At 44.3% G+C, this 23,090-nt stretch overlaps 1 protein-coding gene across 2 annotated transcripts in view; it reads left to right on the top strand.

Moving 5' to 3' along the window:
• Positions 1 to 23,090, top strand: part of vat1l (vesicle amine transport 1-like) — a 195,330-nt gene that overhangs the window by 4,722 nt on the left and 167,518 nt on the right. For both annotated transcript variants that reach the window (XM_041191346.1, XM_041191347.1), the window contains exons 2-3: positions 6,674 to 6,803; positions 12,100 to 12,315. In XM_041191346.1, coding sequence (XP_041047280.1) covers positions 6,674 to 6,803; positions 12,100 to 12,315 — 346 coding nt within the window. The remainder of the gene's footprint in view (positions 1 to 6,673; positions 6,804 to 12,099; positions 12,316 to 23,090) is intronic.

Here is a 23,090-nt window from a genome sequence, read left to right as displayed (position 1 = left end):
CCTGCATTACAACAGTGACTCCACTTCAAAATACCTCATTGGCTGCAAAATGCTTTGGGACATCTGGTGGATATGAAAGGCTCTATATAAATCCAGGCCTTTCTTTCTTACCCAACAAAAATCTTAGTTTTAACAATATAAATTGACTCAGCATCCACTACTTTTTGAACCAGGGAATTCAGACTTGTACTATCCTTGTACTTTCATCAGAACCATTTTTTCTCCCGTTTTATCATCTACAAACACAGATCTTTGCCACAAACTGACACCCTCTTAGACCCAGTGCTGCTGACAGCATCAGTGATGTTCTCTCTTCAGGCTCTGTCCCTGACACCATATTTTCATCACATCTCTTTTCATTCTAACAGCCCAATTCTGATACTCTCCTCCTCTCTGACTGAAGCTCTGTCTTGAGCCTTGTTGGACCTATTGGTATCCTTGAAGGTCAATGAACATATTGGTGTCATCCAGCTTGAGCTCGCCCCTTCTCCTCTTCTAACCTGCTTTTCAACCTCACCTTCCTCCAGCACATCCTTGGTTGGAAAAACATCCAAGCATTTAGGCCGAAAACATCTAGAACAACCTCCCCTTGTTATCTTACCCCGCCCCCAAAAGCCACTTTAAAAAACCTAGCGTTTAAACTTTGCCTTCAGTCACCTCCCCCTAACCCTTCTCCTACTGCAGGTTGGTGTCTGTCTTTTTTATGTTTCACCCTTGGTGAACTACTTAGAGGCATTTTGTTACGTTAAAGACAATATAAAGTTCCAAGTTGTTCTCTTTGTGGGTGCTGTCAGGCCTGTGTTCTGCTGAGTCCTGATTTTGACAAGAGGCTTTTACATTGAAGATGGTGACCTTTCTTTGTAACAGCTGCCATGGAGCCTGCTGTGTATTTCTAGCATTCTACAATTCAATTCATACATTAATAAGTAGTTTGGCTCCAGATGTTAGCATTTTAATGATTTCTGCTCTGCCACCCAGAACCAAGCAGTGTTAATTCATTGAAAAATGCATGTGTTGAGAATCAAGTGGCAATATCCGTATGTGGTTCAATTCCACCACGTTAAAAATTAGATTCCTTTCACTCTTAACCTCAGGACATCTTATTTGTTATGGTAGATAAATACCATCACCTGACACAATAAGTAATGGGAACATGTTTTACAGGATCTGCAACTGGCTGAGCGTTAAAACGAGATGCCTATCAATGGCAGTTTTTCGAATTGCAGCTTAGAAACAAAAAAAAGGCTAGCTTTTAATTTTTCAATTAAAGGGCGAGCAATACGAAAATGCACTCGAATGGTCTTTCCATTGAATGGAGGCCTGTTTCACCATTCATTGAGATCATGGTTGATCTGCGACCTAACTCTATTTCCTTGAATAGAAATTTATCGATTTCAGATTTCAAAATAACACTTGTCTGTAAATGACAACTGATGCTGGGCCAAGCGTTCTAAACTTCTGCCACCCTTTTGTGTGTAGAAGTGTTTCCTAACTTCAGTCCTGAAAGGCCTGACTCTAGGCTATGCTGCCTGGTCCTGCACTCTCCATCCAGCAGAAATAGTTTTTAGTTAATATCTTCAAAACCTTGATCAAATCATGCCTTAACCTGCCACATTCCAGAGAATATAAGCCTAAATTATGTGATCTCTCTTCATAATTTAAGCCTTGGAGTCTGCATAAATCTACACTGCATTCTCTCCAAGGCCATTATATCCTTCCTAAGGTGTGATGCCCAGAACTGCTCATTGTACACCAGGTGTTGTCTAGGGGGATTTGGTGGTGTAATGGTAACGTCACTGAACTAGTTGTTCAGTGCTAAGAGCCTAGTGCTCTGCAGACATGGGTTCAAATTCCACCATAGCAGCTGGTGGAGTTTAAATTCAATTAATAAATCTGGAATTGAAAACTAGTCTCAGTAATGGCCGTGATAAATATCAGTGATTGTTGTAAAAAAAAAGCCCATTGGTTCATTAATGTCCTCTAGGGAGGAAATCTGCCATCCTTACCTGGCCTGACCTACATGTGAATCCAAACCCACAGCAACTGGCCTCTGAAATGGCCCAGTAATTAGGAATGAGCAACAAATGTTAGCTCTGCCAGTGATGCCCTCATCCCATGAAAGAATAAAGAAAAGAAAGGCCTTGAATAGCTGTCTGAAACTTCTACTATCTTGTATTCTAATCCTCTAGATTAGACCTAGTTCCTATGCTGTCTCTAATGAGAGCAACAGCTTCTCATTAGAAGCGTGGGATAAGTGGAGTCATTTTGAGGCTGCGTTGGGTTCAACATATGAATTAGGAGCAGGAGTAGTCTACTCGGCCCCTTGAGCCTGCTCCACCATTCAATAAGATCATGGCTCAACCCCACAATTCCTGCCCACCCCCGATAACCATTCACCCCTTGTTAATCAAGAATTTGTTTAGCTCTGCCTTAAAAATATTCAAAGACTCTGCTTCCACCGCCTTTTGAGGAAGAGAGAAAAATGTCTCCTCATCTCTGTCTTTGTCTTAAATGAGCGACCCCTTATTTTAAACAGTGACCCCTAGTTCAAGATGACATACTTTGAAAATGGGAGTGAGAAACTTGGCTGATACCCCGTAGTAGATTTGGTAATCTGATATTTGAGCAAAGCAACAGATGTTAGCCTGGCTCATTGATGGGACCTAGAAAGTTAGCTCTGTCACTGGAAATGAGGATTTTTCCCATGAATGAATGAAATAAAACTTAGCACTATAGGAGCCTGGACTGTTTCATGGAGATCCAACTTACAGCTGGGTCATGAATGATCCTTTGAATTCATTACACTTTGCACCATTTTATCGTGAACCCATTCCATTGATGGAGATTACCATTTTATTGCTCAAGCTAGCTTATTGTCTTGCCTCCTGGGCAAAGCACCAACAAAAAAAAAAATGGATATCAGCGAGTGTGAAACATGGATTTGTGTCTGCACTTCTCTTCTGCTGGGAAGGACAATCTCTCAGTCATGTACATGCCTAATTGTTCTGGTGTCATCACTAGTTTCCAAATTTAACCTAAACTATAAAAAAAAGTGAGTTTAGAGTGATGATCCAGTTTATTTGTGGAATCCTATCCACTGAAAGTGCTTCCATGGTATGAGTGTGGTATCATTCTGTCTGAGCTTAGAATCTTAATGCAGAGGATCCTAATACATTGTTTGGTAATGCCTGCGTGTTGTATTCTGTCCTTGCAGCCCTATCACCCCTCTGTGTCTGACTATGGCCTCCTTTACATCCCCTGCTCCCTTCACTGTATCATTAGAGGCAGTATTTTCAGCCCTTCATTCTCTAAAAAATGGAATTCTTTCTCTAATCCCAATGCCTTGTTACAGAACATGAGGAACAGGAGTAGGCCATTTCAACCCCTCCAGTCTGTTCTGCTTTTCGATCAGATAATGGTTGTTCTGCACCTGAACTCCATTTTCCTGCCTTTGCTCCATATCCCTTGGTACCCTTTCCAAAAAAAAACTATTGTTCTCAATCTGCAAAACATCCACAGACTTTTGAGCGAGAAAATGTACCTTATCAAATCCCTTTACCTATCCATTGGCCTTCAAAAGCTACTTCAGCATCTAGCACTTAGACTGGAGCTCACCTCCCCAAATTCTTTCCTGTTAGTATTTATCATCTATTAGTCCTTTGTTTTGGGACATTTCCTATCTTAAAGATGTTGCTTGCATTGTTGGCTCTTCCATTACGGCTAGGGAAGGATGTCTAAAAACCTCCAGTAAATGGTTTGTTTAGCTCATATTTTGTGTAATTATGGAGAAGAATTTTCAATTCTAAGTGCTTCCTGTAGTGATAATGGATAGTCAAGCAAAGCAGTGGAGGGAATTGACTGTTTCAGCAGGAAGGCAGTCTTAATTACATCAGAACTGTTGAAGATGAGACTGAGAACTTGTCTGCATTACAAATAAGCTACCTGCCTGCTTCTTGTGTCAGCACCATCAAACAACTGGAAACAAAACATTCAGAAACTTACTTTTTTTTTGGTACTGTTAATGCATTTTATTATTTATGAGTTAATATATTTAGACTACAACGCAAGTACACAGAGTATAATGGCTACCTCAGCCGAATTATAGAGTAGGGGATCTAATTGAAAAGGCTTGTCTGAAATTGTCAGGAGCAATTGCTATCTGTGATATTACCTTATACATCTTACTTGTATCCAGTGGCCTGTCTTGTAACTGTAAATGGGAGGGTTGATAGTTTTGTTAAAGTGAGAGAAATTTGCTGTAAGTTAGTTACCACTGGCTGAGGCTAAGTTACACTCTTGTGTCAATCACAAAGAATAAATCACGTTACACAAAATAATTCACCAGATCATTGCTTAAACTTCACTTACATTTTCTTGTTCCCGTGCCTGGGCTTATTAGTTTCGTTTCTGGATTCAATAAATGAAGGAACATCATGGGAAGACTGCACCACTCTTACGTCTACAGATTTTTCCCTAATTGGCCCAGTTGCAGAAACAGGAAGATCTACCCCACACTATTTATCAAAGACCTCTCCTGCCTCCAGTAGAGTCTTCCAAGCAGTCAGTGGCTGAGTGGAAATTTGCTGGCTGTGTTCTCTTGATTTTCTGATAAACCGACCACAAAGTGCCGGAAAATATTGCCCCTCCTCCATTAGAATGTATAGTAGGATATATTTTTCCTTGCTCACTCAATAGCTTAGTGGATAAATGAATCACATGGTATTGGATACACTGCAAGAAATTCCAAGATTTAATCCCTGCCCTGTGTTGAGCTAACACATGTTAGGCATTTTTTGGTGCAGTGTGCATAGAATAAAGAGGGGTACAAATCCGCAAGTTTCCCCCTCCTGGATTAGATTTAGACTCAGAGGAATAATTGCATAAGGCTGTGCAGGAATAATTCAGCCTTATTTTAAAGCTGTATTTTCTGTCCTCATTTTGGCATTTATGAACCTCATACCCCCATTTATAACGGGAAGTGCCCAAGGAAACGATCATTTCAGCCTCCCACCAGTGATGATGCTGCTGCATCTCCACTCGTGAAAGGGTGCAATTCTAACCTGAGGTAAACAAATTTGATTGCAAACGTTTTACAGGAAATGCAGGCAAATGCAAAAAAAATGTAGATTTGTATTTATTTTTTAAAAAGTGTTCCCATTTAATGGTGACCATGACAACTGTCATTATCTCTTGTAAAAACCCATCTGGTTTACTAATGTTCTTTAGAGAAAGAAATCTGCCATTGTTACCTGGTCTGGCCTACATGTGACTCCAGATCCACAGCAACGTAGTTATCTCTTAACCTCCATCTGAAATGCCACTCAGTTTAAGGGCAGTTAGGGCAGATAGACAACAAATGTTGGCCTTAATTGCCAGCGATGCCCACATCTGTGAAAGAGTAAATAATAAAATCATCAAAGTGTTGGCTTTGAACCACAACAAAGTGTTCAGTTAGCCCATACAGCATTATGAGAGGCAATTTATGCTCCAGCCACGATTCCATTGGGAACTGGTCTCTGGGACGTGGTATTGTAGTTTGCTTAAGGGGGTTTGATCATGGTGGTAGTTGGGGGAAGGGTGATTTTGGAGCTATGGTTCCCAAAGTTCTCCACCATTGGGATTTTCCTCATATCATTTGTCTGGATTTGTTATAAACCAATTGATGGACAGTGATTGATATAATTGGTCAGCAACTCCATTATGATTGTATCACCTGACTACCAGATTGCTAGAAGATGAGCTAGATAGACCTTGAGATTTATTCATCTAATAATTCCTATGTTCCAAAAGTATTGGCGGCCACTGCAGTGTGTACGCAGGAACGCAGGAGGGCATTTTAACTCTTAAGCCTGTTCCATCATTCAATTAGATCATATGTCAACTTACTATTTCCACCTTGGTTGTATCATCCTTAATTCCCTTGCCTAACAAAAGCCTATAAATTACAATTTTGAAATTTTCAGTTGACTCCCCCTCGTCTCAACAGCTTTTTGGGGAAGAAGTATTCTTGTGAGAAGAAGTGTTTTCTGACATTACCCCTGAACAGCCTGGCTCTAATCTTAAGGTTATGTTGCCTTATTCTGAACCTCCCCACTACCGGGAATAGTTTTTCCTTATCCATCCTATCAACTCATCTGATAATTTTGAGCACCTCAATCAAGTCACCCTTTAATCTTTGATGTTCAAGGGAATACAAGCTTAGTCTATGCAACTTGTCCTCATAACTTTAACCCGTTTAGTTCTGGTATCGGTCTGCTGAGTCTGTGGTACCTCCACTAAGGCCAGTATATCCAATCTCAGGTGTGGCGTCCAGAACTAAACACAATACTTGTTGTGCCTCTCCGCTAGCTTTTAGTGATTTCTGTATTTGCACTCCCAAATCTCTGTGCTCATCCACAGTTCCTAACTTCTCATTGTTTGCAAAATGCCCTGATCTATCTTACGTGTAAAGTGGATGACCTTGCACATTGGCATGTTGAACTGCATTTTCCATCGTTTTCCCACAAATGTACTCTATCAATGTCCCACTGCAAGATTTTTGTTGCATTTATACCATTTACTTTGCAACCTAACTTAGTCAAGTCGGTAAATTTATATATTCCATCATTGTCTACAGGAGATTCATATTTGGTCAATTGCTGCGCTTCTGACTTGATAATTTCTTCTTTTCCAGTGGCTTGAATTTCATAGACTTGATGGTTCGACAAGGAAATATAGAAAACCCACCAAAGACACCATTGGTTCCTGGTTTTGAGTGCTCTGGGATTGTGGAAGGCCTGGGAGATAATGCAAAAGGCTTTGAGGTTGGTATTGTCCTCTCTCATCCATCAATATCGCTATCATTGTCCTCTGAAGTAACCTCACTTTCTCCGAAATTCCCAAGTGCTCTTCCTCCTTCATGTTTCCTCCCTTTGTCAAAATTCATCGCACCATTTCTTACTCTAATTGCTCTTTCCCAGGATCTGAAAATTGCAGAATTCCTGACCCTCCCTCAGTCTTTTCTTTCTCTTGTAAGATTTAAACCTCCAGCTCAATGCCATCCAATCCCTGCTTGTTGACTGACCTCATCCACTTTTCCATTCCTTTTTCAAAATTGGTGCTGTCCAGCAATCTGGGTCCCAAATCTCCATCCTGATTTCTCAGTGCACCGGTGTTCTGCTCACGCACAGGCTGTAATTATAATTTAGTGGCAGACAACAAAATTGGCTGTTGAGTCAGAATTACAAAGGCCACATGCAGAGTTTTGCCTTTAGGTGAAATTTGGATTTACAAAAGCTGTGTTGTTATCTAAAGCTTGCTGTCTTGTATGTCATGTGGCTCTTCACATCTCTTTACTAGAGCTCCCTAAAAAAAAGTATGAGCAAAGTGAAAATGATACAAAACTAGAAAAAGTTACATGATCAAATGAGCTGCCTGTTGTAAAGTCTTTGATTTTATGGTGACCTTTTGGATTTCCAGCATCCGCAGTTTTTTTGTTTTTATCTCTGTTGTCAAAGATTATATTGTTGGGGAAAGCTTTGCCTCTTCTGTGCTAGGGCATGAATAATTGCCAGGACTGATGGAAACTGACAGGCTGCATCATGGGTGTGTGAGCCCTTCCCACCTGAATTTCCTCTATATGACTTGCCCAGCTGACAATTGACACCTAAACATGAAAGGAGAAAGATCCTTCCAGGTGTCACAGCATCTTTACGCTGATTAACATAATGACGCTTCTTTGTGGAATTCAGTTTTCACTGGTAGTTTAGATACACTTTACGGTGTTCCATTCAGTCACTGAACCTAGAAATTCTTCTTGATATTGGTGAAGGAGGAATTAATGTATTCATATGACAGTCTTATTTTAGTGAATTACACCGGTAAATAGTGCTGTGAAATACCTTTATGTGTAATGTTATTCAACAACCTACATACATCTGCTGTCACCAAAGAAACAATGTTATGTGCCTTCCTAGCTAATATATGCTGAATACTTCACCAAAGAAGAATAGCAGAGGTGATTAAAGGTACATAACTTGGAGGAATTCTTACCATGTAAGCTTGTTTTAGAATTTGACATAGGAGTGGGAGTAGGTTGTGTGACCCATTAAGCCCACTCCATCATTCAATAAGATTATGGTTGAACTTCACCACCAACTCTAGTTTCTTGCCCTATCCTCATATCCCTTGTTTCTCTTAATGCCCCAAAATCGATCAGTCGATTCCACAGCTCTCTGGGGTAGAGAAACCCAAAGTTTTGCAATCTTCTCAGTGAAGAAATTTCTCCTCATCTCAGTGCTAAATGTCTGACCATTTATCCTGATACTTTGTCCCAGAGGTTCTAGACTTTCCAGCCAGGAAAATCTACCTCTCCGCATCCGTGGCTAGTCCTCTATAACTTTATCCATTTCAGTGAGATCATCCTTCATTGTTCTAAACTCCAGGGAATATAGGCCCACTGTACTCAATCTCTTCTCAACCCATGCATCCCAGGAATTAGTGTAGTGCACCATCACTGCACACCCTGTAAGGCAAGTGTATCTTTCCTTAGGTCAGGGGACTAAAACTGTACACAGTACCCAGATCTCTCCAAGAGCAAGACGTCCATATTCTTATACTGCAACCCCTGCAATAAAGGCTAACTTGCCATTTGTCTTCATATCTTCATCCTCAGATGTCCATTATTATGTATCTTAATAAATGGCAACTTTGGTATTAAAAGTTTTAGTTATTAAAGTATTAGTTAGGCACAAACTATAATTTTCCTAAAATCAGAGCTCAGTCATATTTTGGAATATGGGCCACAGGGTCATTAGTCCGATTGTAGTGTGATTTAAAAAATGGGGGCCTTTAATATTCTTTTAAAATAGATTAGGAATGAATGAGGCCTATTCAAATTGTTGAAAAATTGGTGAAAAAAGAGACATGCTGCTGTCAAAGCTTTTTGATTTGCACTCATCAAGACAGAATCACAATCATACCAATTCTAAAGGGAACAACAATTGATACTGCATGAGAAGAGAGTGCTGACTAGTTGGCAAGTGGAGTCTGATTGGTAGGAGTGTTACCATGGAGAATGCACCAGGGAACAATAAAACTCATGCCCCATTCAGGAATTTTTCCAACCTACCCCCACTAAGCCACTGTAACCATTCCTGATCCTGCTGAGGCACTTGGTACTGCCTCACTGAGGGTCCCTTTACTCAGGGACTTTTCTATCCCCTCCACCCACCTTAGTCCTCTGTACCTCTTGCCCTCTTTGGCTGTTTGACCTGAAGTCTTGACCACCCCTAAGTAGCACCACAACTGGTGAGGTTGATCAAAAAAATGTAACTGCCCTCAGACAAACATTACATGTACAGGAATATTGTCAAATCATTTTCAAATTTTCCTCGCACAGTCATGTTTTACAGAGACACAGCTGCACACTTTAGCAACTAAGTATTCTCAATATTTGTAGGAAAAATGTAGCCTAACATGCAACCCACTGCTTGGGGAGCAAATTAAGAACATCAACTTAATGTAGTAACACATCCAAAAGCCATTCACAAGAGTGGTACAAATGGACTCTGAGCCAAAGAAGGACACATTGGGTTGGATTTTACATCGTAACCCCCTTTCCCCAGGTCTAGTTTGCAGGCAGCGGTGCCCATAAAACTGGGTGCCATGCTTAGGCTGCTGTGACTGCTGCCTACCCGCCTGCCCCAGCTGCAATGTTACCAGTGGTGGGGGAGGCATTGGGAGGCATTGAGAGGCCTGCCCACCCAAGGGCCGATTGAGGCCCTTAAGTGGCCAATTCATGATCACTTTAAGGTCTCATCCCACCTGCCACTGGATTTAACCAGCGGCGAGAGAGTACCACACCAAACATCTAGCCCAGCAGGTTTCAATGGGCCCCACAGCGCTACCCCCTCCCCCCAAGTTCACCTCCCATCCCGTCAGCAAGATGGCCATTGGGCAAGACGCCCAGCGCCACATTAAATCCAGCTGGTTAAGACAGCTGAGTAAAGGTTTGGAAGGTCTTATGCAGTGTCCTAAAGAAGGAGAGAGAGGTGGAGAAGACTTTCTTAACTTTTTTTTTCATTTATTCATTGGATGCAGGCATCGCTGGCTAGGCCACCATTTATTGCCCTTGTTTACAGAGGGTATTTTAAGTGTCAACTTGCTCTGGGCCTGGAGTCACATGTAGGCCAGACCAGGTAAATACAGCAGTTTTCCTTCCCTAAAGGACATTAGCAAACCGGATGGATTTTTACAACAATCAACAATGGTTTAATGGTCATTATCAGAGTTTTAATTCCAGACTTTTTTGAATTCTAATTTCACCATCTGACATGGTGGGATTCAAACATGGGTCCCCAGAGCATTACCCTCTGTCTCCGGAATGCCAGTCCAATGACAGTACTCTATGCCACCCTCTGTCCTTTTAGGGAGGGCATTCCAGCACTAAGAGCACAGGCAGGTAAAGGCAGCTACACTCACCTCCCAACCTCCAACCAAGAATAAAATGAAAAATAATAATGAGTATTAAAGTAAGAATCAAGAGTTCTTATTCAAATCCAGAATGATTATTTATAACAGAGTAACAGACCATTCAGCCCATCATATCCACACTGTTGCGTATGCCCCACAAGAGCCTCCTCACACACATCTTTACCTAAACCTGTTAGCATATTCTTCTGTTCCTTTGTCTCACATATACTTATCTAGTTTCCTCTCAAATGCATCTGTACTATTCAGCTCAATTGCTCCATGTAGTAGTGAGTTCCATATCTCTCGATGAAAAAAAAATTTTCCTGAGTTTCTATTGGATTTATTTATCAGCAACTATCTTATATTTATGGCCCCTGGTTATGATAATGCCCACAAATGAATCTGTTCTCTACATTCACCCTACCAAACTATTTCATAGTCTGAAATTCTTCTATGAGGTCACACCTCAATCTTCTCTTTCCCCATGTCCTTCATACAATATGGAAACCAGGACTGATCAGACAGATTCAAGTGAGCGGAGATGATGTTGTAGTGGTAATGTCCCTGGGCTTGTAACCCAGAGGCCTCAGGTTTATGCTCTGGGGACATGGGTTCAAATCCCACCACAACAGCTGGCGGAATTTAAATTCAGTTAACAAATCTGGAATATAAAACTAGTCTCAGTGATGGTGACCATGACTCCTATCATTGATTGTTGTAAAAACCCATCTGGTTCACTAACGTCCTCTTTATGGAGGGAAATCTGTTGTCCATACCCGGTCTGGCCTACATGTGACTCCTGGCCTACAATAATGTGGTTGACTCTTAACTGCCCTCTGCAATGGCTGAGCAGGTCACTCAGTTCAAGGGCGATGAGGGATTGGCAGCAAATGCTGCCCTCGCCAGTGGCACCCACATCCCATGAGAGGATATTAAAAAAATTGAGATCTAATCAAGGTTCTATACAGGTTGAATGTAATTTCTCTGCTTTACAGTTCTATCCCTCTCAAAGTGATCCTGACTGGTATGATTGCTTTTTTATGCCCTTGTTAATCTGAATTGCTACTTTTGGTGACGTGTTTTTATACCCCCGGATTTCTCTGTTCCTGTAGCTGTCTTAATATTTATTTTCCAAGGAATTTTTCTTCCTACCAAAATGCATTACCTCATAAATGTCTATATTAAAGTTCCAGTTACATGTCCATTCTGATAGTTTGTTAACGTTTTCCTGCATTCTATCACATTCCTCCTGGGCTCTAATAGTTTCCCGACTGCAGAGATTAGGCTGATTGGTCCATAATTCCTTGGTTTCTCTTTATGACCTTTCTTAAATAGCAGAGTGACATGTGCAATTTTCCAATCTGAAAGAATGTTTCCAAATTGAGAATATTTTGGAAGATTATCTACAATATTCTCGCCTACTTCCTTTAAAACCAGAGGACGAATAACATCTGGTCCTGGGGACTTGTCACTCTTTAGTGCCATTATTTTATATATTTTTATTTTGCTCATGTTAGTTGTGGTGAGTCCCTGCCCCTGATTCAATGTTAGTTTCTCCCTGCTTTAATATTAGTTTCACATTAGTCTAACATGGTTGCTGTCAGCTCTGTTCTGCTGGTCGTTTTATTATTTTTTTGTCTGTTCCAGATCGGAGACAGAGTCATGGCGTTTGTCAATTACAGTGCCTGGGGCGAAGTGGTCTGCACACCGATGGAGTTTGTGTACAAGGTCCCAGATGAGATGGGATTTGCGGAGGCTGCAGCTTTTCCCATGAACTTTGTGACTGCCTACATGATGCTGTTTGAAGTGGCAAACCTTCGAGAAGGAATGTCGGTGCTGTTGCATTCAGCTGGTGGAGGAGTGGTAATTATAGTCCAGAATCATTACTTTGGTTATGTTCTCTACTGGTTTTTGATACTATTCACTCGCATTATGGCTATAACTTTGACTTTGGCGGGAGTGTAAAACAGACATGAATCAAAATCACCCATTTGACACAATCGGCCAAAGTCAAAATTACCCACCACAAGTCACACGGGCTTGGGGGATACTCAGTGCCACTGAGAATATCCTTACACCTGGCCTCCAAAATCCCTAAAATCAATATATCCACAATGACAACTTTTCACCTTTAGTTCCTCCGGGCAGAGATTTGCAAGCTGGGAGTATGCATCAGGAATTCAAGCGTATGCTGGAGATCGCTAGGTTGGCTGTGCTATCTTAAATGAATCGAAAATTGTGCACACTATAAATTAGTTAAAGGGCCTGAAATTCTGACCAGCATTCTCAGCATGTGAAGCTTTTTCTTACTGGGAGAGCTAGAGGATGAAGATTTATCTGACTGTGTCATTCCCGAATGACTCCGGGAAGATAGTGTTCCAGTTAAATTGTGAGGCTAAGAAAAGCAGGATTGTTTTCCTTTGTGCAGAGATGGTTAAGGACGATTTAATAGAGATGCTCAAAATGACATTTTTTGATTGAATAACTAAGGGGAAACAGTTTCCACTGGCAGATGAGACAGTTAACCAGAGGACACAGATTTCAAATAATTGGCAAAAAAAAAAGAGGTGAGATGATTACTCTGTAATCTGTTATGATCTGGAATTCTTTGCATGAAAGGGCGATGAGGATAACTTTCAAAAGGGAGTTGGATAAATATTTGGACAGGAAAAAGGAAAGAGCAGGGCAGTGGGTCTAATTGGATGGCTCATTCACAGAGCCAGCACAGGTATGATGGGCTGAATAACCGCCTTCAATGTTGTAAGAGTCAATGGTTCAGACTTTGGACTTTGCATTTAAAATACGAGACATGGAAGGTCTGGGTTTGCACTCAGTTAATGTGCCATCCTTTCCCACTGAGCCCAATGTTCAAACAAGACCGGATTAACGGGACATTATTTTCATTTCTCTTGGCTGGTTATGTAAATTGAACTGTGACCAGGATTATATTAGCTCCTCACAGGCTGCCATCCACAAAGCAGTTCATAATTTGGGAGTAAATTGACAATCTGGCTCAGAGAGGATGACTGATAAAGCAACTGGAAACGTCAGACAGAACCACCGAAGTCTTCTGCTGTTGTGATTACCACATGTTCAGGGGGGCACAGTAAAGGGAGTTTTATTCTGCTGTATGTGAGCTGGGAGTGCGTCGTGTTGACATTGGGTGACTGATTTGCGTGGAGATTCTCCTCCCCCGCACTGATAGTTCTTGATAAGCTGAAAAAGTAATTAGTTAATAAATAAGTAAAAATAAGTCTCTGTACTTGAGTCATGGAGTCATAGGGCGGGGGTTCCTGGCCCCCAGCTTAACAGTCGTGACATGGGGGGAGGTGGTGAGCCCGCCTCCGCTTTGTTGGCATGCCCGGCAGCGACCTAACAGCTGCTGGCTTTAAGTGGGTCTTCCACCTCCACCCGGGGAGGAGGTCTTGTGGGGGCCATGCTGACAGGCCTCCAATTGCTTTGCCACCTATTGCTTGGTTCCCATCAGGATTGTCAGTTTTCTGCTTCCGAAATCTATGAGCTCGCCCAGGACTTCCGCACGATCAACAGGCTTTGGACAACCTTGAGGGTAAATTGGTCCATCGCTTATGAACTAGCTAGTCCGATACTTCTATAGTTGGTAAGCATGAAAGGAATGTATTAAAATTAGTTACAATGTAGTTCGGCGGGGAGATTGTGAGTCACTTATCTTCCTTGTATGAGGAGGATATGTTGTCACCTATCTGTCACCGTAATTATATATTTTATAATAACGCCACATATTGGCTTGTGAATCTACTGTTTAATGAATTATTTTGACAAGGAAAAGAAAGTCTAACGTAATGTTACTCTGCCACTTCTCGAAGACTCAGAGGATCCTATAGATGCACGGGGTTATTACCAGAAGCTAAAACTAGATTAAAAAGGCGCTTATTGACCTGGACATACTGTCAAACTTAACCTGGATATCAGGAGAAGTATCAACACTGTTGAAAATATTGGGAGTGAAAACTCGCTTGTGAGGACAGCCTGTACCCCAGAAGTCAAAAATATATCTGGAATTGAAGAAGAGGAAACAAAAGACATAAAATGACCTATTCTCTTGATCGATCCCAAAACATTAAGAAAGGAAAAGGTCATTTTTCTAAAGGTACATGTTCTCGCGGGCTGCACTTGATGATGTTGTAACTGCAGAGGGTGAACTTCTTGTCCATGCACAGTTGCAGTGCTTGTATTGATAAAATTACTCACATACTTGAATTTACCACATCCTATGTACTATGTTTAATCTCCAAACATAGTCTTTCTCTGTCCCCATTACAGTTCTGATGTTTAATCGCCAAATACAGCCTTTAGGTAATGATCGGGACCTCAATGCAGGCAGGCTGACAAACAGCAGCCCAGGTTCTGACCACAAGGAACTTGGGCCCTGGAGGCAGTTACTGGGAATTCAGCCACCGTCCCCCTCCACCCCCGCCCCCCCCACCCCGGGGCCACCTGCACTGAACCCAGAGCATTGCCACTCACCACCCCCACCCCCCCCCCAACCCCCCCTCCCCTCCCCCATCCCCCCCCCTCCCCTCCCCCATCCCCCCCTCCCCTCCCCCCTCCCCCATCCCCCACCGCAGACTCCTCCATCCCAGGCCCCCAATCCTCAGCCTCACTGCATCACGTGGGCACCTGATGAACTGGCGGCCCAGCTCCAGCAGAAGGGAGTATAAACTAGAATGTCGAATAATGGAAAAAATTAGCGTACAATTTGTTGTAAATCATGCGTAGAACGTGAAATAGAGAGAGGGAAAGAAAAATCGAATTATGAGAGAGTTTGATAAAAAGGGACAGAAAGGAAAAGTGAAAAATTAGTGTCGCCTCCCTCTGGTGCCTACTGGACGTACTGGAGGCTGCCGTAAAGCCCTCTACTCCTCCTCTGGGTGAAGACCCACCAATCCAGCATGGGAGGTGGTGGCAGTGGTGGTCAGCGCCAAGAGAGAACAAAGGAGTACAGCCGCCCATTGCCGAAAGAGGATCTGCGTTCCGCCAGGGTAAGTCACTCTTCTCGTCACTCTCAACTCTCACACGCGCAAATCCATCACACATCCACAGGGATCTCACTCGCTGCCAGTTCAAGGGACCTCACCATTCATTTTCTCACACACACCTTCATCTGCCCCTGTGGATCGTGTCCTCATCCCATCCATGGCACCAGTCACCACCCAGGCATGGCAGGCATCCTTCTCATCTGGCCTGGCAGGCGTTCTGCTTACCCTCTCTCGATCTGTATTCATGCAGGACAAGCTGGCGCACAACAAAACAGAGAGGTTGCAGACTGGTGGAGGAATGCCCAACATCAGGGTCCTCACGGGCTTTGAAAATAGAGTCACCAACTGGCTGGCTGGACTGTCCCTTTGCTGACGGTGAGGCTGGCGATGCTCAACCAAGTGAGGATCCAGCAGTGCAACATCCATCAGAGAACCAGGCTGTGAATCAGTTCCCCTGTTCCACAGTCCCGTGTTGTGCAGTAATTATGTCTCCTTACTTTCACAGGAGCACATCTGGGAAGCAGCCGAGGGGGTCCATGAGTCAGCTCCTCGACTCAAGCCCCAAAGAAACCTCAGAAGAAGAACCTGATGACACCCTAATTGAAGACCCGTCACAGCGCTCACCCACACCCTCCACCAATACAGAAACACACACCTCGGTGGGACCTAGTTCTAGAGTAGCCTCAGGATCACAATCTGGTGAGCGCATCGCACCAGGTGGAGGCAGGGACTTCCCAGGCTTCTGGCACTCGGAGGACTGTTGAAGGCCAGAAATCTGCTGAGCCCATACCCGATGAAGAGCTTCTGGACTCGATCATACCTCAGTTGCTCTATCTGCAAAGGCAAGCTCGGGAACATCAGGAAGGGTGTCTGCTGTACTCCACAGATTGCAAAGCACAATGGAGGAGTCCATCTGCCTTCAGGCTGAGGTGATAGTGCCGGCATGCCAACGCACCATGGTCAACACAGGTAGGATGGCGGCTGCCTATGGTGACTTTGGTTCAGGACATTGGTCCTGCACTGTTGCATGAGCTGAACTCCATCGTTGATGCCTTTGTTGGCCTCAAACAGTGTCAGTGTGAGAGGGGTGCAGGGCAGCTCGATCTCAGTCCAGCTTCCCCTTATCCTCAAGGAGTCAGCAAGGGGCCATCGGACACCCAGAGGGAGAAGGACCGGCAGCTCGATACCACGGGACCATCCACACAGGAGACCCCAGGAATGTCCAGCTGATCAAAATCCCCTCTCCCCGTGAACCATGAAGCTCCAGCTCCAGCTCCACAGGCCGAAGAGAGAGCAGCTGGTCCACAACAGAACACCCAAAGTGCTCTTGGTCTCAGCCCTCCTGAAGACACCTGCCAAAGTCACCACAGACATGGTGTAGCAGTCAGCAGGCTGCCCCCAACTCTGCTGTGGATGTCAGGGGAGCACCAAGATGTCGCGGCAAGGTTAGGAAGGTTAAGAAGGTTCTGTCATTTTCTCTGTGTGCTCTCAGCACCTTTGAGGTGAGGCTGGCCCCCCCATCTCTTCAGCATCTGTGACCAGTGACACTGTGCTCCTGAAGGGGTCAGGTGCTGAAGGCTGACAAAGGATCAGGTGCATTTAAAGTTTCACGGCTGCATCTCTATGATATGACCCTGATCACAGAGCACAAGCAAGCTGCCCTCAACCAGACAGGAATCAGACATTCACAGAGGCAATGGGAAGATCCACTGATCACTACACTACATGTCACCATCATCCTCCTGGAATTTAGCGACTATTAGGGCCTCCGCTGTGTCTCCCTGAGCCTGAGCACTGGGGGGGTGTGCACTGCAATCAGCCACACCAGACTCAAACAGTCACACATGCAAGGTGAGGATGTCAGGGCTGTTCTAACTGTATCTCGTCATCATCCTCAATGAATCTTGTGGCTATAAGGGCCGCCCGAGCATGCATACCTTGTCTGGTCAGTGTGATGACCTCATTGCCAGCATTCTTGTCTTAGAGGACCTCATCACCATTATCCCCTTTGATGACCTCCTCATTAGAGGAGACATGCAGCTCTTGCATCCCTTTCTCAGCCAGGTCCTCCCTCCGTTTCACCACCAAGTTGTATAGCACACAGCAAGCTATGATGATGTGCAACTCCCTCTGCAGACTGTATAGCAGTGTTCCACTGGACCTGTTGAGGCACCAGGAGCTCATTTTCAAGAAGCATATCGTTTGCTCCATCAAAGTCCGGGTCGCGGCATGAGCCTCGTTTGCCATCACTCTGCTGCAGCCTGAGGCTGCCGCCTGGGGATCATCAGCCACCTCCTCCGCGGGTAGCTCTTGTCCCTGAGACAGCCAACCCTAGGGCCTCTCTGGACCCTGAAAGATATCAGAGATCTGAGATCTGCTAAGGATGTATGAGTTGTAGATGCTTCTTGGGAAACATGCGCAGACCTGTAGGATGCATTTGTGGTGGTCGCACACCAGTTGAACATTCAGGGAAGCCTTGTGGTTGATATAGTTGACTGCTTGTTGCCACGGAGATCTGAGCACCACGTGAGTACAGTTGATATCACCCTACACCTGTGGAAAACTAGAGATCTGTGCAAATCCCAGTGCTCTTGCTTCCTGGCTTTCCTGATCCCGGGCGAAATGCACAAGTTTCTGTGTGCCTTTGCGAAGGTGGCATCCATGACCACCTGTGGGTGGAGGCTTGTGAGGTCCCACACGGGTCGCTGTGCAACCCTGGAAGGAGCCACTGGCGTAAAAATTGGTGCTGTGGTCACTTTCACGGCCACTGGCAGTGGATGCCCTTCGTGTCCCTGTGCCACCAAATCCTGCAGCTGGTGGCATATGTGACTGACCAGTTCCCTAGACATGTGCAGCCTTCGGTGACGCTGGTTCTCAGTCATCTACAGGAGTGACAAGCACAGTCTATAGACTCTGGGTCAGCAAGGTGCCTTTGAGTGACGGCTCTCTGTGGATCTTCAGCTGCATGTGCATCAGGCTCTGCTGCCCTTCACCTTGAGGGAGGTGCTCCTCCCTTTGCTGAGCCAGGTGCCTCCGCTGTTGTCTTCTTCTTCTTCTCTGGTCTCTGTAAACCTTGAGGCATTCCGCTAAATCACCATGATCCTGATGTTCTCCTCCTGCAGGATCAAAGAGAGAGATGTGTGGGTTAGCATAGGGGAATCCTGAGGACCTCTCTTGGTTAAGTCTGAAGGCCCCTTCACACATGCAGGAGGGTGTAGACACCACTTGGATGGCCAGTGTGTAGTGCACTCATTGGCTGTCCGAAACCCCACCCACCTCCGCCCCACTCCACTTGACCGATTGGTGGCAGCTTTGGCCACTGGACTGCATGCTGTGCTCTCCTAACCCGCACTGTAAGGCTGCGCTGTTAGCTTGAGCCATAATGGACACTGGTGCAGCCCTTAATAAAGACATTGCAAGGGGCTGTGAGCGTCTACACCGGTGACTGCACCTTGGCCGCCTTTCACAAGGAGATTCCACAATTTGCCCAGTTGTCCAATTGTTCTGCTGCCCCCAAGACCACATTATTTTGCAGTCTGGCCGACGAGTGAAAAGTTCTGGAGCATTTGGTGGCACTTTTGTGCTTTTGGGTTGCTTGAGTGGTCAAAAAAGCTTCAGAGGCTCCGACTCCAAACATATCAATGGAGCTGCAGCTGAACGGTCTGAACTGTGGAAGAAAGCTCACTTTCGACAAGATTTTCCAAGGTCATGGCCGCTTCCCTCACCCTCCACCCCAACCCCCGGCATAAGCCGCGTACTTCCTTCCGTCTGTCTGTGCTGCCTTGCCCCACCCACCCCGGTCTGACCCGCACTGGAGCCCTTGCCCCAGCACCGCACTGAAAGCCAGTGGGGAAAGAGTGACTTGCTTGTGCCCTCCACAAAATGTGCGGCGCCTCTTCCTTGATGTCCTAAGGGTGATGCTCACGAGCGCTGTGCAAGGTCGTGTGCACTCACCTCAGAGTTGCCAGGTGCACGCCTTTTATAGGCAGTTCTGAAGTCACACCGATGTGAGCGGTAAATGTGACGTGGCGGGGGAGGGGGGGGATGATTCTGGTGAGCTGGGCTTATAATGAGATGCTAAAGTATTGAAATTAGGTTCCTGACGTGTGGTGGTGGGAAACGCAGCCCGCCATTGATGGATGGAACAGACAGTCACAAACTAGTTTCATGATGGCTTAAAACCTATTTTTGCCATAATCTCCCTCCCGTCCACCCCCGCCTGTCAGGACGCCCGACATCTACCGGACCGGACAATTCTGTCCCTAGTGTCGTGGACAATATTTAGCCCCTAATCAATCGATTATCTGTTCATTATTACTTTCTTATTTGTGGGAGCTCGCTGTGTGTCAAAACAGTGACTGCATTTCAATTTGAGCTTCATTGGCTGTAAAGCACTTTATGCGGTCCACTTGTCATGAAAGGCGCTATATAAATGCAAATCTTCCTTACTTCATTTGCTGTAACTACTCCTTGCTTTCCATTTTCTTAGCGCCCTTTAGTTGTAGAATTTTCTCCTGAATTTCCAATTGAATTTATTTGTAAAGACCTTATTACGCTAAGCAGAGTTAATAGTATCATTTGAAAGGGAATTGGTAAGTTATTTGAAATGGAAGAAGTGTAAAAGGATGGGAAGAATGAATGGGGAATGACAGTCGGAATAAATAACTTCAGTTAAGTGGGTGAAATGTCCTTATTCCTTTGCTGTCATGAGATGGGCATTTCATTTATGGGATTCTGTCCAGGTTCATCAAGCGCCTTATGTGATAATCTTTTTTTTTATACATTCACGGGATGCGGGTGTCACTGGCTCAGCCAACATTTATTGCCCATCCCTAATTTCCCTTGAGAAGGTGAGGGTGAGCTGCCTTCTTGAACTGCTGCAGTTCATGTGGTGTAGGTACACCCACAATGCTGTTAGGAAAGGAGTTCCAGGAATTTGAACCAGTGGCACTGAAGGAACGGTGATATATTTCCAAGTCAGGATGGTGAGTGGCTTGGAGGGGAACTTCCAGGTGGCGCTGTTCCCATGTGTCTGCCTCCTTTGTCCTTCTAGATGGTGGCGGTTGTGCGTTTGGAAGGTTCTGTCAATGGAGTCTTTGTGAGTTCCTGCAGTGCAACTTACACGCTGCTGCTACTATGCGTTGGGGGTGGAGGGAGTGAATGTTTGTGGATGGGGTGCCAGTCAAATGGGCTGCTTTGTCCTGGATGGTGTCAAGCTTCTTGAGTGTTGTTGGAGCTGCACTCACCCAGGCAAATGGAGATTATTTCATCACATTGTTGACTTGTGCCTTGTAGATGGTGAACAGGCTTTGGGGAGTCAAGAGGTGAGTTACTCACCACAGAATTCCCAGCCTCTGATCTGCTCTTGTAGCCACAGTATTTATATGGCTAGTCCAGTTCAGTTTCTGGTTAATGGTAACCCCCCGAATGTTGATAGTGGGGGATTCAGCAATGGTAATGCCATTGAATATCAACGGGTGATGGTTAGATTCTCTCTTCTTGGAGATGGTCAGTGTCTGGCACTTGTGTGGTGTGAATGTTACTTGCCACATGTCAGCCCAAGCTAATTTGAATAAAATTACAGACAATCATGAGCTTAGTGTTTGCAAACCCTGAACCTCACAGAGGTTTATGTTCGGGGAGGGTGGCAGAGTTTAAATATATATATTCTCACATTTTATATCGAGCTCAGGTTAGCAACTAAACCTCAGCCTTCATTTTTCCACAAGCTCTTTTGCTGAGCATCACACTATCAGACACTTTGTCTTATCTAGCTATTATATTTACTTCTTATTTAACACCCAGGATGGGTTGCTGTTCTGTTGGTGTCTTTGTTTTCACTTCACTTTGACGCGGCCTGACAAAACCTACTGTTTCTCTGTGCTTGCTTGTTTCTCTTCTTTGTCTTTTTCCCTTTGTGCTATACTTTTCATTGTGGTTGGCTTGAGTGCTTTTTTTTTTCTGGGCTTTGTCTCTTTATTCTCGTGCAGCTGCTAGTTCAGTTTTCCCCTCTTTATGCTACATTATTACTATACACGGTTTTCAAGGATTGCGGCAAGGGGGTTTTAGAGAACGTTAAAACTTTGGTTTGGCCGTAGTTGGAGTATTTTGCCTATTTATGGGCACCTCACTTTAGGATGTGAAGGCACTGGAGAGGGTGCAGAAAGATTTCTGAGGCACATTCCAGGGATAAGATATTCCAGTTACTTGGGTGGATTAGAGAAACTGGGGCTGTTCTCCTTGGAGAAGAGAATGTTGAGAGATTTGATAGAAATATTCAAAATCATGAGGGGTCAGAATAGAGTAGATAGAGAGAAGCGTTCCCATTGGTGGAAGGGTTGAGAGCCAGAGGGCACCAGTTTAAGGCAAATGACAAAAGAACCAAGGGTGACATGAGAAAACATGGGGAGATGGTGGTGTAATGCTAATGACACTGGACTAGTAATCCAGAGGCTCAGGCTCATGCTATGGGGATATGTGTTCAAATCCCACCTCAGCAGCTGGTGGAACTCAATTAATAAACCTGGAATTATAAAGTTAGTCTCAGTAATGATGACTATGAAACCATCATTGATTGTCATTAAAAAAAAAAACCCATCTGGTTCACCAGTCTCCCTTTAGGGAAGGAAATCTGCCATCCTTGCCTGATCTGTCCTACATGTGACTCCAGACCCACAGCAGTGTGGTTGACCCTTAACCGCCTTTTGAAATGACCTAGCAAGCCACTCATTTCAAGGGAGGGCAATTATGGATAATTGCTGTCCCGTGCTCAGTGATGCCCGCTTCTACGAAAGAATAAATTAAAAATTAAGCAGAGAGTGTTGAGGATCCAGAATACACTGTCTGAGAGTGGTGGAGACAGATTCAATTGTCACTTTCAAAGTGGAATTCTATAATAATCAGAATTGAAAAAAAAACTTACAGGGGAGTGGGTCTAGCTGAGTTACTGTTGCAGAGAATTGGCATGAACATGTTGGACCAAATGGCCTTTCCTCTGTGGGGATGTTGGAGGGTTGTTTGCATTCTATGGAACTGTTTTGATACTGATACTGCAGTTTCCTCATTACCAGAGGGTATTAGCGTCACTCGCCAGCTCCATCATACAGACCATTCAATTTTGTATGCGTACTGCATTAGAAGTTTGAAATCAGGCTAACATTTTTATAGGTGTTTGCAATTGAGGACACTTGCGATAAATCCATGAGAAACTTGTTTTAATCCAGTAATTTAAATGAAGATATCCTGCATTAAAATTGGACAGGTGAACTCCAAAGGGCAAAGGTGGCATTCAGATTTCTACCTTTCTGTCTTCCTCTAGGATGCTCCTTAAAACCTGCCTCTTCGAGCAAGCTCAGAAAATGCTGGAAAAACTCAGCAGGTCTAACGGCATCTGTGGAGAGAGAGAAAAAAAGAGTTAACCTTTCGAGTCCTTATGACTCTTCACGGCTCTGAAGAAGAGTCATAAGGACTCGAATGGTTAACTTTTTCTCTCTCTCTCCCCAGATGCCGTTAGACCTGCTGAGTTTTTCCAGCACTTTCCGTTTTTGTTTCAGATTTTCAGCATCAGCAGCATTTTGCATTTATCTTTGAGCAAGCTGTTAGCCATCCGTCTTCATACCT

This window comes from Carcharodon carcharias, chromosome 7, assembly GCF_017639515.1.
Source record: "Carcharodon carcharias isolate sCarCar2 chromosome 7, sCarCar2.pri, whole genome shotgun sequence".
NCBI lineage: Eukaryota > Metazoa > Chordata > Chondrichthyes > Lamniformes > Lamnidae > Carcharodon > Carcharodon carcharias.
Note: the sequence above shows the minus strand (reverse complement) of the source record. Positions and strands in the feature narration are given on the sequence as shown.